Genomic DNA, 11,690 nt, shown 5'->3' on the forward strand with positions numbered 1-11,690 from the left:
TTTTCTCGCTGCGCGCCATTTACCTCCAGCTGATAGTTGTTGCTCTGTGTATTGTCCAAATTTCATATTTGAGAAGTCTCTCAAGAGTCATAACCTTATATGCCAACAAACTTTGCGTTACGTTTGATGCAAACATTTTTGTCGCTTTTATTTAAATAATTGGATATACTATTCAATTGTATATTGAAGTTCTGTACCTCAAAGAAGCTGTTTTTTAATAGTTTTTTTTTGATATGGCGATAAGGGGGTTCGACATCTTCCACTATAACCAAGGGGGTAGGGGATTGTCTAAAAAAGTTTGAGTACCACGGAGCTATACTATCACACGCTATGATACGATAACGGCGAGTTCGACTGTGATGACAATTACCGAGTCCGCAATCTCCCCTTAATACGAAACGTATTCACTATTCACCAAGCATGTTACCAACCAGTGCATCGGGAGATGCTAATCACTCCATTTCGGGATTATTGATCGATTTCTTGATGATTTAACAAAGATGTCTGATGATGATGATTTGAAGGAGACTTCATGGAAATGAAATAATTGGAACTGCTATTTGACAAATCAACGTTAAAAGTTGTTGTGCGTGTTGCTATGAAGTGGCAGTGTTGAATTCCCTGTTCATGACTTATTAGCCTACTGCAAGTAGTTGCTCTTCGACCATGGTGCATATCAATTATAAGTACAAAAATCGTCTGCAACTGAAAGTTCAGCCTCGAGTACTATCGAATTATCGTTTGAGCTACTTTTATCAATGAAGTAGCAATAAATATCGCTTGGATAAGGGACAAAGAACATACCTGACCTGTAATTGTTGTTTGCGATAATTGCATTGTTTGTGTGAAATACCGGTTTAACGATTGATTGATATATAAAAGTAATTTAATTTCACGATATATATCTGGAAAATTCAATCGGGATTGTATGGGGGTACGAAGAGGACTCTGACCTGACCACGGGGTAGACTATGAGCAGCAAAAAAGGTTGGACCGGCCGGCGATTGAACCCACGACCTACCGATCAAGATTTCGGGCACTCTACCATTATGCCATCCTCTCTGTTCAGTCGAATTACAAACACAGTGCTATCTGTTCTTATAGCTTAGGGTTACCATACGTCCTCATTTAGGAGGATTTGCCCTCTTTTTCAGGTTTTTGAAAATGTCCTCCGAGAACGCCTAAATGTCCACCTTTTTGGGAATTCGTCATCCTTTACAGCTTCTAGAGCTAAGATAGTGAATAAATTCGAGTGAAAATGGGCATAAATGACGCTAAATAAGAAACTCGAACGATACTGACGACCTTTTTTTCTTTTTCTTTTTAGTCAACCGACCACGAAGTGGGAACAATTTACCATTTTTCAGGATTTACCTTCGATATTCCAAGTTTGAAAATGTTGAAAAAGTGTCCTCCTTTCCCGATTCCAAAAAATGGTAACCCTATTATAGCTGTCAACTGTCATTCTTGAAAGTTCAGAATCACGCATTGTACTACATGTATGTGATAACTCGTGATCATTTCACATGCAGACTGCAACCTGACATACTTTGAAGAGGCTGACGCGGCCGACCAATCAGATTGTGGATACATGTGCAGTCGCATATTTCAATGCCACAACCTCAATATTTCAACATTTCAAGCGACATGTCAGGAAGATGCAACGTGGGGTGCCATCTCACAACCAGATGAGAAGCGATGTAAATGTATGTTGTTTCATTCATTTGTTTACTATTATAGGCACCTAAATATATTTATCAACGGTTTCTTGCTGGACGTGGGCTTTTCAGGGGCAGTTAGTGGTCTTAAGTATGATCAATAGATAATTAATGATGATGATGATGTGTAATCACCTGCATTTTACTCGTGCACCCAGAATAAATACATTTTTATCTTTCCAGGTCGTTATTATTGTTGAACACTGCTGGTTCTTATTGCTATCACTGTAGATATTATCTCGATATTTATAAATGTAATTGTCATGTATTGTTTGAATGTATTGCGGTAACGATCACCAACTTAACATTTTTTCTTTGACGACTGTCCGTTAGACGCCTATTTGACTACCAATCGCCGCTGAAAGTAATCATCAGTGGTAGCCCTACGATGGAGCCACCAGAGCCACCTCTAGAGCCTATATTATTGATAACTTACCATAACTGCACCCTGTCAACTTGATTTTTACATCATGAATCATGATGCACGATGCAATTAACAATGAGCCAATAAATGTTGGCCATAAAATTGTCATTACAAAAGGATGGGTTTCGATTTCGAACCACATTGGATTAAAGTATTGTTTTGTAACTTACGTATACACACGTGCTTACTTGCCTACGCCCATGTGCCTACTGGTAGGGTTACCATATGTCCTCTTTTAAGAGGATTTGTCCTCTTTTTCGAAATTTTTGAAAGTGTCCCCAGAGGATGCCTAAAAGTCCTCTTTTTTGAAAATCATGGTTATATGTATGTTAAACTTCAACTGAAATATAGGAAATTAGTACTCAAGTTACGTCCCGGTTCAATAAAAGTGTGTAATTCTGGAGTCGAATAGGAAAAATGACCTTTTTTAGTCAACCAACTGGAACCTCCCAATAGATTTACTAATTTTTCCCTATTTTACTCGGTAATGTAAGTCTGAAAAAATTCTCAAAATATGGTGACCCTAGTCTATATGTTCTCCTTTTTGGAAATTCATTCTCCTTTACGGCTTTGACAGCTAGGCTAATGGTCAGAGACAATAAAAAACAGGCGTAATTGACACGGAATACGCAATGCGGACGTTCGAGCGGGTCATTCGGTATTCGAAGCGGAGTGATGACCTTTTTTATATTTTTTTAGTCAACACAAGATTTTCAAAATCAACTGTTTTGAATTTCGTTAAACCAACTTTTATGACTTGATAAAAGTGACTTTCTTTCCCGATTCCAAAGAATGGTAAGTTTACATATACGTTGCTTCGTATATATACCATTTGTGCTTGACAAGAATCATTTGGATTAAGTTGTGTTTGATTTATACCGAGGTATAATTCTGAGGTAGGTTGTGTTTTCTTATAACACCTTTAGGGCGTGAATACACTCTATTCTCGTTAAGAATACAGTGTCGATTGAAACCACAATATCCACTTACAGCCGAAAACGCATGCGAAAACCAGGTCTGCTTTAACGGCGGCACTTGTCAAGAACGAGGGGAAAGTTACGACTGCCTGTGCACACCCGCTTACGACCAGCCAGACTGCAAAAACGGTATCCATACTCAGCCGTGTGGTTGCGTTTACTTACCATCATAGCTTTGCAGTGAAAGATTGGTGTACTATGGACGGGACTAAAGACACTTGCAAAGAAAACTCGAAATGCAGGAACGACCCCACGTTACTTCGCGGCGTGTGCGATTGCGACATCGGCTTCCGGGGTGATGGCACAATAGGATGCGTTCGTAAGCTCTGAAATATCGGTGCGCAGAGATTGTAAAATTACTGATGAAGAATATCTTCGTTTCAAGGATATTGTAACGCAAATAACGTCAGCGCATTTCACTTCGAGCTATCGGACGTTGGGACCACCGCCTACTCGTTGCAAAAGAAGTGCCGTTAGTACCAATTCAGAAAAAATACATTGGATACTGCATGAAATATACACAGTGCAAACTTATCTATACATTTTAATAATATATTCATTCTGTCAAATATACCCATTCCTATAAATATATATCGCGGGGGTGGAGTAGCTTCTGTTTTCGTGTCACACCTCAAGAAGGTGCAAAAAGGTGCACTCAATATACATGGGTGAAAAAGAGGTGTGCTTACCAAATTTCTACCATATTATAGGGCGTAATTCAACCTATCCGTATTTCTGGTGCCAAATTTTGGTAAGTACATGAACATAACATGCAAATACAAATATAATTTCATGAAGCGAAAAATAGATAACCCAAATTTTATGAATACTAAACTCCGTGTCAGTACCGGTATCTCTCTCTCTCTATCTCCTTGGAAGAACATAATACTTCTGCTTGACAAATTGCAAATAGTGATAAGTAAGACACGACATATGGCGAAATAGAAGTCAAAATTGCGGAAAATTTGATTTACTTGAGTAAGTGCTGAAAGTACTTGAAAATGACGTTTACCTGATCCTCTCTTCGCATATGTCAGTGACGTATTCGGAAACTGTCAATATCAGTGACGTATTCGGAAAAATTTTAATTATGCTTGGAACTTTTGTTCGTTTCCAGCCGATGGCCACTATGTAGCTTTTGCTCTATGTAAAGTCAACGACGCCGGAGAAGCTAACTTTGTCGACTTTACCTTCATTTTGTGCAACGCAACCATCAACAGCGTCATCCCTACTGTAAGCGTGAATAGCGCGTATTTTGATCAGAAGGCCAAAGCTTGTATTAGCTTTGCAGGAGCAAGTCCCGAACAACGCATCGTCGGAACAGCTTAAGACAGATACCGCTAAAATCCAGCTTCTCACGTCCAACAGTGAGACGAAATTAGTTAAAGAGGATGTGGAAAAGATTTCGGATTTCGTGGAGGGCGTCAGTGAGGCGGCGGCAGCACAGAAAACGGTCAGTTTGTGGCGCCTCTTTTTAAATTGCTCTCCCGCTTCTAATTAGGGCTCCACCAAATCCCCTGCGAGACGCGATTCTGAATTGACTTTCAGACTTCGAGTAAAGTTGAATCATGGGAAGTTCACATATGCGACCACAAAGAAAGCAATTCTAATTCTCCACCACGGCAAAGAAAGTTCGGGATTTCTTCGAACTTATCTATCATTGCACTTCTGAAAATGCTGTGGTTCGATAATAGACTTACAGAAATGTAATTCGCACTAACATGCGTATCTTTGCTGGATGCTATTATTATTAATGATTGAGGCTTCACGGATTCCACGGTTAGAAAAAGTAGAGAAACTACAAATCTCTTCGCAATGAAACTATATATCAGTGAAAAGGGGCGTATTATTTCGGTACTCCAAAAAGTCATTTCCCATTTCTCGACTAGAGTCATGACAATTAATACTCGATTCATATTCGAGTAATCGATTCTGTCCTAATAATGCACAGACGCGGTCGTGCCTCTGTACAGTGTACAGACTATAAGATGATGTGTGTTTTTTGATTAATTGGATATTCCAAGTCCATTCCTTCCTATCTCTTCATTGTATCACAATTTAGTGGACCTTTGAATTGATGACAATATATTGACACCAAACTGAAGATACTCAGTCAATGACAACATAGGTCGCCTCGTCCTCGAAAGCGAAATTATATACGCCCATGTACAAAGAGTAATTTTACTGGATCGTCGATCGCATTTGTGATGCAGTTGATTAAGAATACTGGGTCCTATTTCTGAGATCTCCATTAAAAAAGAAAATGCAGTAATCATTGTGTTTGATTACGATCACCACGATGTGCGCTTCTTTTGCGAATGAGTTCTGCGACCCAACGCAAGGACAATCCAGCAGACGTTACTGATCGTCTGGTGGAAATCATCTCTAAAAGCAAAGCATAAAAAACATATTTTAAAAAAGGCCCATGTTTGTTTTAAATGCAACCAACACCGTTACGAATCCAAATGTAAGCAGGCGTCCCTTGGATGAGTACGCTACATTTCATTTTCATGTTACGCGAAAGCCATAAGATAGAATACCACCAGTAAACCAACATCGGTGCTGCGACCAGTTCTGTTCTAACTATTTTACAACATTGTGGGAGTGATATTTATCTCGCTATCCCTGTGTTTGTGCATTGCGGATACAACCTCTGCAAAATATGCATGCACAGTATTCGGTATTAGATAGGAATGATCGATACGACCGTGGAGGTCATCTAGTCTGATCGCACCAGCATCAGACAGGTACATTTGACTTCATGCAATCTGGCTGTAAAAAATGTTGGTTTAAAAAGGAAAAGAAAAAGAAAAAGTAAACGATGGTAGCAAATGATCAATGAAGCAACGTCTGGGCACACACACATCCACATCCACATCCACATACACACACACTTACACAAATATGTCACATTAGTGATACCAGAATACGGGAACCGACGTCAAATATACTCGATTCGGAATCCTATCGCTCAAGGATTGGATTTCGCCCAGTACTACTCGCAGTATAGCCACCAACCTGATGCCCGCTGGCACCATGTCACCCGCAAGGACAAGATGAGTCGCCGTTGGTGGTAGTAGCAAATATTGAAATGATAGCTTTGAAGGTCGAAGTGGAGAAAGTTTTCATGTGAACAGCAGTTGAGCGTGGATCAGTTGACTGTGAGGAACGTGCGAACCAAGTTTTCAACAGAGGTGATCAAAGTAGTCAAGAAAGCTACTCAAGTAGAAGTAGAAGTAGTGACGAAAAGATCTACTCAAGCACGAGTAGAAGTACTTATTCCATGAGCAACCTAAAACTACTTGAAGTAGAAGTAGAATTGACTGACTTTAAATCTACTCAAGTAAGTAAGTAATTGTGAAAACGATCGTAAATCGTTCGCGTGGACTGTCAAAATTTCAAATTGAGCTATGCGAAAGGTGCAGAGCTTGATTCATATTGATGCATACCAGGAGGTATTCAATTTTCGAGAGCATAAGCATTCCTCCACATCATGGGATGAAAATGATAGTATTGATATGGAAATGCGACGCTAATCCTCTGTTTACTCGAACAGCCCGTTTTAGGAAATATCATGGTACGGTGCCCTCCCCCATATTATAAGGCCTGTAGTTTAGTCGAAGGGCAATACAGAGAAGTTGTATCAGATGGGGTGTAAACACTTTGCGCGATTAGTTAACGTTAATAAAAAATATGGTGGATCGTAAAAATGCCATATTGTGTAGCTTTATTTCCGGAAATTAAAGGTATTACTACACTTGCTTTTATACTTCGGCAGGTATGTTCTACAGACAAAAGAACTGAACCTAATTTGAACTCTAAGTAATGATACTGCGAATTGAACTAGAAGTAACAGTACTACTTCAAAAAAGTGGAAAATGTTGTTTGCGAGTCCGCATGTTTTTTCTATCGTTTTATTTGATGACGTTTTTAGCGGAATCAATTCGTAATATTTGTATTCGCTTTTTCTGATCATTGTAATTGTTCTCTTATAGTCGATTTGATTGGTTGATTACTATTGAATTATATTTTAACTTGTTCTATAAATTGCCCTCGTTACTGTTATCTCGCTCTTCATTCCATCGAGCAACGGACGGGCGAGCACTGTTGCGAATCTCGCTGGCATGAGCATCTTAGTATTCTCAAATGAAAACCTAAGTTAACATTATTTATTATTCGATTTGAGTTGCTTGATTTTGATTGAATACAAGACTGATACGCAAGGTTTGCAGAGTCCAAAAACATATTCAGCTGAGCATTCGACGCCTGACGAATCGGCACTCATTGAGATTGGAGTGTCGCGTGTAAACCATTGTATTTCATGTCTTTTGTCGAGACAATTTTAACGGTGGTCTGCTAAAACTGGTCTAACGCTCAAAAAAGTCAGAGCCCACTTTTTCAGATGGGAACACGCCATGGACTGCTACATTACGATAGCATGGGTAAATGCTAGATTGTTAAACGGTAGTTTCAAACGTTATGATGGGTCATAATTACTGTGGTGACGTATGTCATATGGTCGACAATGCGGTGCAAAGGGTACCACGCAACCTGCTACCTGAATAATATTCAGTTTCGTGAAAACATATTTGTAACTCCATATCTACTTTGTGTGAAGCGCGATGGAAATTCTGGGTTTGACTTCAATTTTCTTAATACTGAAAGTTTCAACTCCGTGAAAACAGCACGAGAATCCCCCAGTTTCTCTTTCTAATTGGAGGGTTACACTACTTTTACTTGACAAACTGAAAATAGCGAAAAGTAAGTAGATCACAAAATATTACGAAGTCGAAGTAGAGAAAACTCTATCGACTTGAGTAAGTACCAGAAGTAGAGGAAAACTACTTGAGTACTTCGAAAAAGTAGAAGTACTTCGTTACTGACCACCTCTGGTTTTCAATTGGGGGCGTTGCTCGTCTTGGCCCCCGCAGAGACTCAAAGGGAATCCTGGTTAATATTTCCGGGACTCGACTGGAAGATTGGTGCTTCGATGCCTAGTGCGCCCGTCACATTACGCTATCCTTGTGGTTTCAAAAAGGTTGGTGATCCCAGCCTAATTTATAGTTATACACCGGGTTGCTTAGATTTGTTACGTACGCTCAGGCACGTAAATTTTGTAAATACCAGTTCTGCATGTGTGCAGGTTTCTGCGGACGTTCTCGGGAATGTGGTTAACATCGTTGACAATTTGGTGCGATCTGATTCATTGTCAATCACCGGAACTTCGACTACCACCACGAAGCCCCCACCAGTTAGCGGCGGACCGAGTACTATCTCGACTACGGCTGTACCTGTATTATCCGCGAGGGAACAAGAAAAACAAGTAAAAAGGCGAATATTACAGTCAATTAACAAATTGGCGAATAGCGTGGAAATTCCCGAGAATGAAACATCAGTCAATTTCACGACAGCGTCTATGTTGGTGACGGTAAGTTTGAAATCTGGGGTCACAGTGATATGCAAGAATATATAAGCATACCGTGAACTAGTTGGTTACTAAACGAGGACCAGATACGCGTCCTCAATGCGCAATTGGTTAATGGTCAAAGTACTTCATCCATGTTACCCAATGCTGTGATATTTTAACGATCATATGCTCTTCGAGACGGACCAAGACTGTTTCGAGCATTGATCAAAAAATTGGTCTCTTGCAAATAGTTCCAGGAAGTCGTTCGAAAACTGAAATCCCAATAACCAGACGGGGGTCGCGAAGGCTTCAACGGAGGTGCTTCGAAAACGTTGATTTATGATTTGCAAAATCGCACACATTTCACTCAATTTAGGAAGTGTTCCAAGCACCGTAATAAATTATTTATTACCAAAAATAATTTAATACTACTCCAAGTCATTTCGACAACTTCCTATCTTTTCACGGTACCGCAATCTTGAGGTGTATTGATCTGATCAAATTGTAAATAAACTGAACTTATAACTGAAGCCGTTTACGATAATTTCAACAGATTTAATTGGCTAGGGGTAGTCGAGATTAAAAACATAAATATTATTCGACTTCAATCTAGGTGGACATGAATATGGTCACGTTGTTATTTTCAATGCTGCAATGCAACACCACAACTTTACTCACATGACAATAGTTGTCTAATATAACAACCTGATAACTAAATAACTAACGAAATAATTAACTATTGAATTTCGCAACTGACCCGCAATTGCGAACAAAGAATATAATATGTGTGATTTGGGAATCGTTTTCTGCTCCGGTGTCAGCAGACATCTATTGTTCGGTAGCTATATATGGTTTGCTCGTGTTCACTCAGGCTGTGAGTATTGAAATTACCGATGCATTGCTGTTTCTGCTCAGGTGACTAAGACGCCTGTAAACCAACCCGTCTGGTTCTCACCAGTTTATGCGGATGTCACTACTCACAATCGCACTCGCGTTAGTCAACGGCCTGTCAGCATCTCGATACCGACTGCTGCGTTGAAAAAGGCGAAAGACAAAAACGGCTTAGCAAAACTGTCGTTCTTTCTGTACTTCGACAGCACTTTATTCCCATCGGACTCGTATAGTCCCGGTCTGGTGAGTATATGACGGTTGATTGTTGTTTTCTTTCATTTTATATGTTACAATAATATTACCACTGTGCACATGAGTCAAATGTTATTTTCTGATCATACTGTTAACAATGATAACCGTTCTTCACTAGTGTTGCTGTCTTTTATTTACTTTTTTTTATTTCGTTACTCTTTGCTGTGCTACTCGACTTCGGTCATATCGGATCTCCCAGTCTATACCGCGTAGAATATAGTTAGGAATAGATATTTTTTTAAATGTGTACTATTAGACGTGAATGTTTGTGGATATTGCCTACACTATATTTCATGCTTGACGAATAAAAGAATTCTCTCTCTCTCTCTCTCTCTCTCTCTCTCTCTCTCTCTCTCTCTGCATGTACATCTATACCAGCGGTCGGGAACCTATGGCTCGCGAGCCATGTATGGCTCTTTTGGGTATGAGATATGGCTCTTTGCCAAATAAATATTTTTTGTTACTAAATTGATCAATATTACAGCAACTTGTTAGTAAAATTTCATCACGACCACAATAATTATTCTCGTGAGCGTATAAACATGTCTTTGAGAGGTAAAGACAATGCCGTCTTCAGGGTCAGGGGCACGGACAGCCCTTTTCAAAATCCCCCAATTGAAGTTACTGTCGCGCCGGCGACGAATATCACGCGCGAATTCGATGTACCCGACTCGAAATCTTGGATTGCACGATACGTTGATTGATCAAAGAGAATAGCAGACATGGTGATGCCCATAAATGACAACGTAGTTATCAAATATACATACGCTCCGTTTTCCTGAAATGAACTGTCGTGGAAGTGACATTCGCAATTACAAACAACGCCATAGCTATCCACGTTCTTGATTGGTATGTCGCTTTGTGACACCAGCGATAAAATATAGGCATGTATAGCGCAACGTTATGTTCTCGCCAAATACTTTCAGAATTGAGAAGTCGATCAGTATTTAGATTTTCGCAATCAGTGCAACAGTTACATTCAGTTCACATCAGTTATTATAAATTCTAAGCTATTTACGATGAATTGCGGTATCAATGGCGAAGTTTCGCCCGTCTGTGCCTTACCTATCGCATCGGGCTGTATTTTCGAATAATAAATATGCAAGTCGCCTAATTTTGGGAGGAAAATGTTCAAAATTCAGTCATTCATTAACATCGATAGAAAATACCAATAGTAATTGAAATTTTCACAATTTTCGTTCACTCATCGTAGCGACAGGTGACGAACTGCCTCGCTTGCCTCCCCCGACCCCATGTCACTGATGTATCACACCTTACATTGGGTATATACGGCTATAGTGATCGTGTTTGACTCCATTTACGGATGTGATCATGGGTTGTCGCAGTAAGCTACGTTCTCTTAACTCAAATTTCGCACGCTTGAATACGGTTACCAGCATGATTAGTACGAATTTTTTACATAGAAAATGAGGCGCACACGACGAATCCCATGTGCTACCATGACGTCACAAATTTTCAATTGTGACGTAACAGTTGATCGACGTGTATGGCTCTTTGGGAGTTAAAATGGGAAAAATTGGGCCAATATGGCTCTTCGGACGAAAAAGGTTCCCGACCACTGATCTATACGAACCATGTATCCGTTGTGTAGTAGCACTAATTGAACGATGCATATGACCACAGAAATCCCTAGCCGAAACACCTAATTTGGTAATCGCTAATTTGGTGACGCTTCGTGTGGCATTGTGTTTTAGGCATGTCCAATGTTCCCTCTAAGCTGCGCACGTGCGCAATTGCGCAGTGCCGAGACGGTATCTGTGCACAGAAAATCTAAGCTGCGCACAAAAAAAAAATCCGAAATGATGACCTCTTTTTAGTCGTTATGCACTGTTGTCCAAGCGACCGCGCAGTGAGTTGGTGAGTGCGCGCAGTCTCATCGAAAATTAGAGGGAATATTGGGCATGTCGTATATTCTGAAGCGTTGGTTGACCAAATAGGCAAGGGTTTAGTTTTCAGTGGTTCTCAACCTTTTTGTACTCACGCACCGGTAAAACTTCAAA

At 40.0% G+C, this 11,690-nt stretch overlaps 1 protein-coding gene and 1 long non-coding RNA gene across 2 annotated transcripts in view; both read left to right on the forward strand.

Annotated features, from left to right (window-relative positions):
• Positions 1–1,533: 1,533 nt before the first annotated feature.
• LOC145441974 (uncharacterized) overlaps positions 1,534–11,690 on the forward strand; it is a 128,389-nt gene continuing 118,232 nt past the window's right edge. The window contains exon 1 of the mRNA XM_080319936.1: positions 1,534–1,706. Coding sequence (XP_080176062.1) covers positions 1,592–1,706 — 115 coding nt within the window. The 5' untranslated portion in view covers positions 1,534–1,591. The remainder of the gene's footprint in view (positions 1,707–11,690) is intronic.
• LOC145441978 (uncharacterized) lies at positions 10,216–11,248 on the forward strand. The gene is made up of 2 exons (XR_013915926.1): positions 10,216–10,967; positions 11,020–11,248. It is a non-coding gene; the product is annotated as an uncharacterized LOC145441978 (long non-coding RNA).

The sequence above is a fragment of the Botryllus schlosseri genome, chromosome 6 (genome assembly GCF_051294905.1).
Source record: "Botryllus schlosseri isolate E-star chromosome 6, Bs_hap1, whole genome shotgun sequence".
NCBI classification, from domain to species: domain Eukaryota; kingdom Metazoa; phylum Chordata; class Ascidiacea; order Stolidobranchia; family Styelidae; genus Botryllus; species Botryllus schlosseri.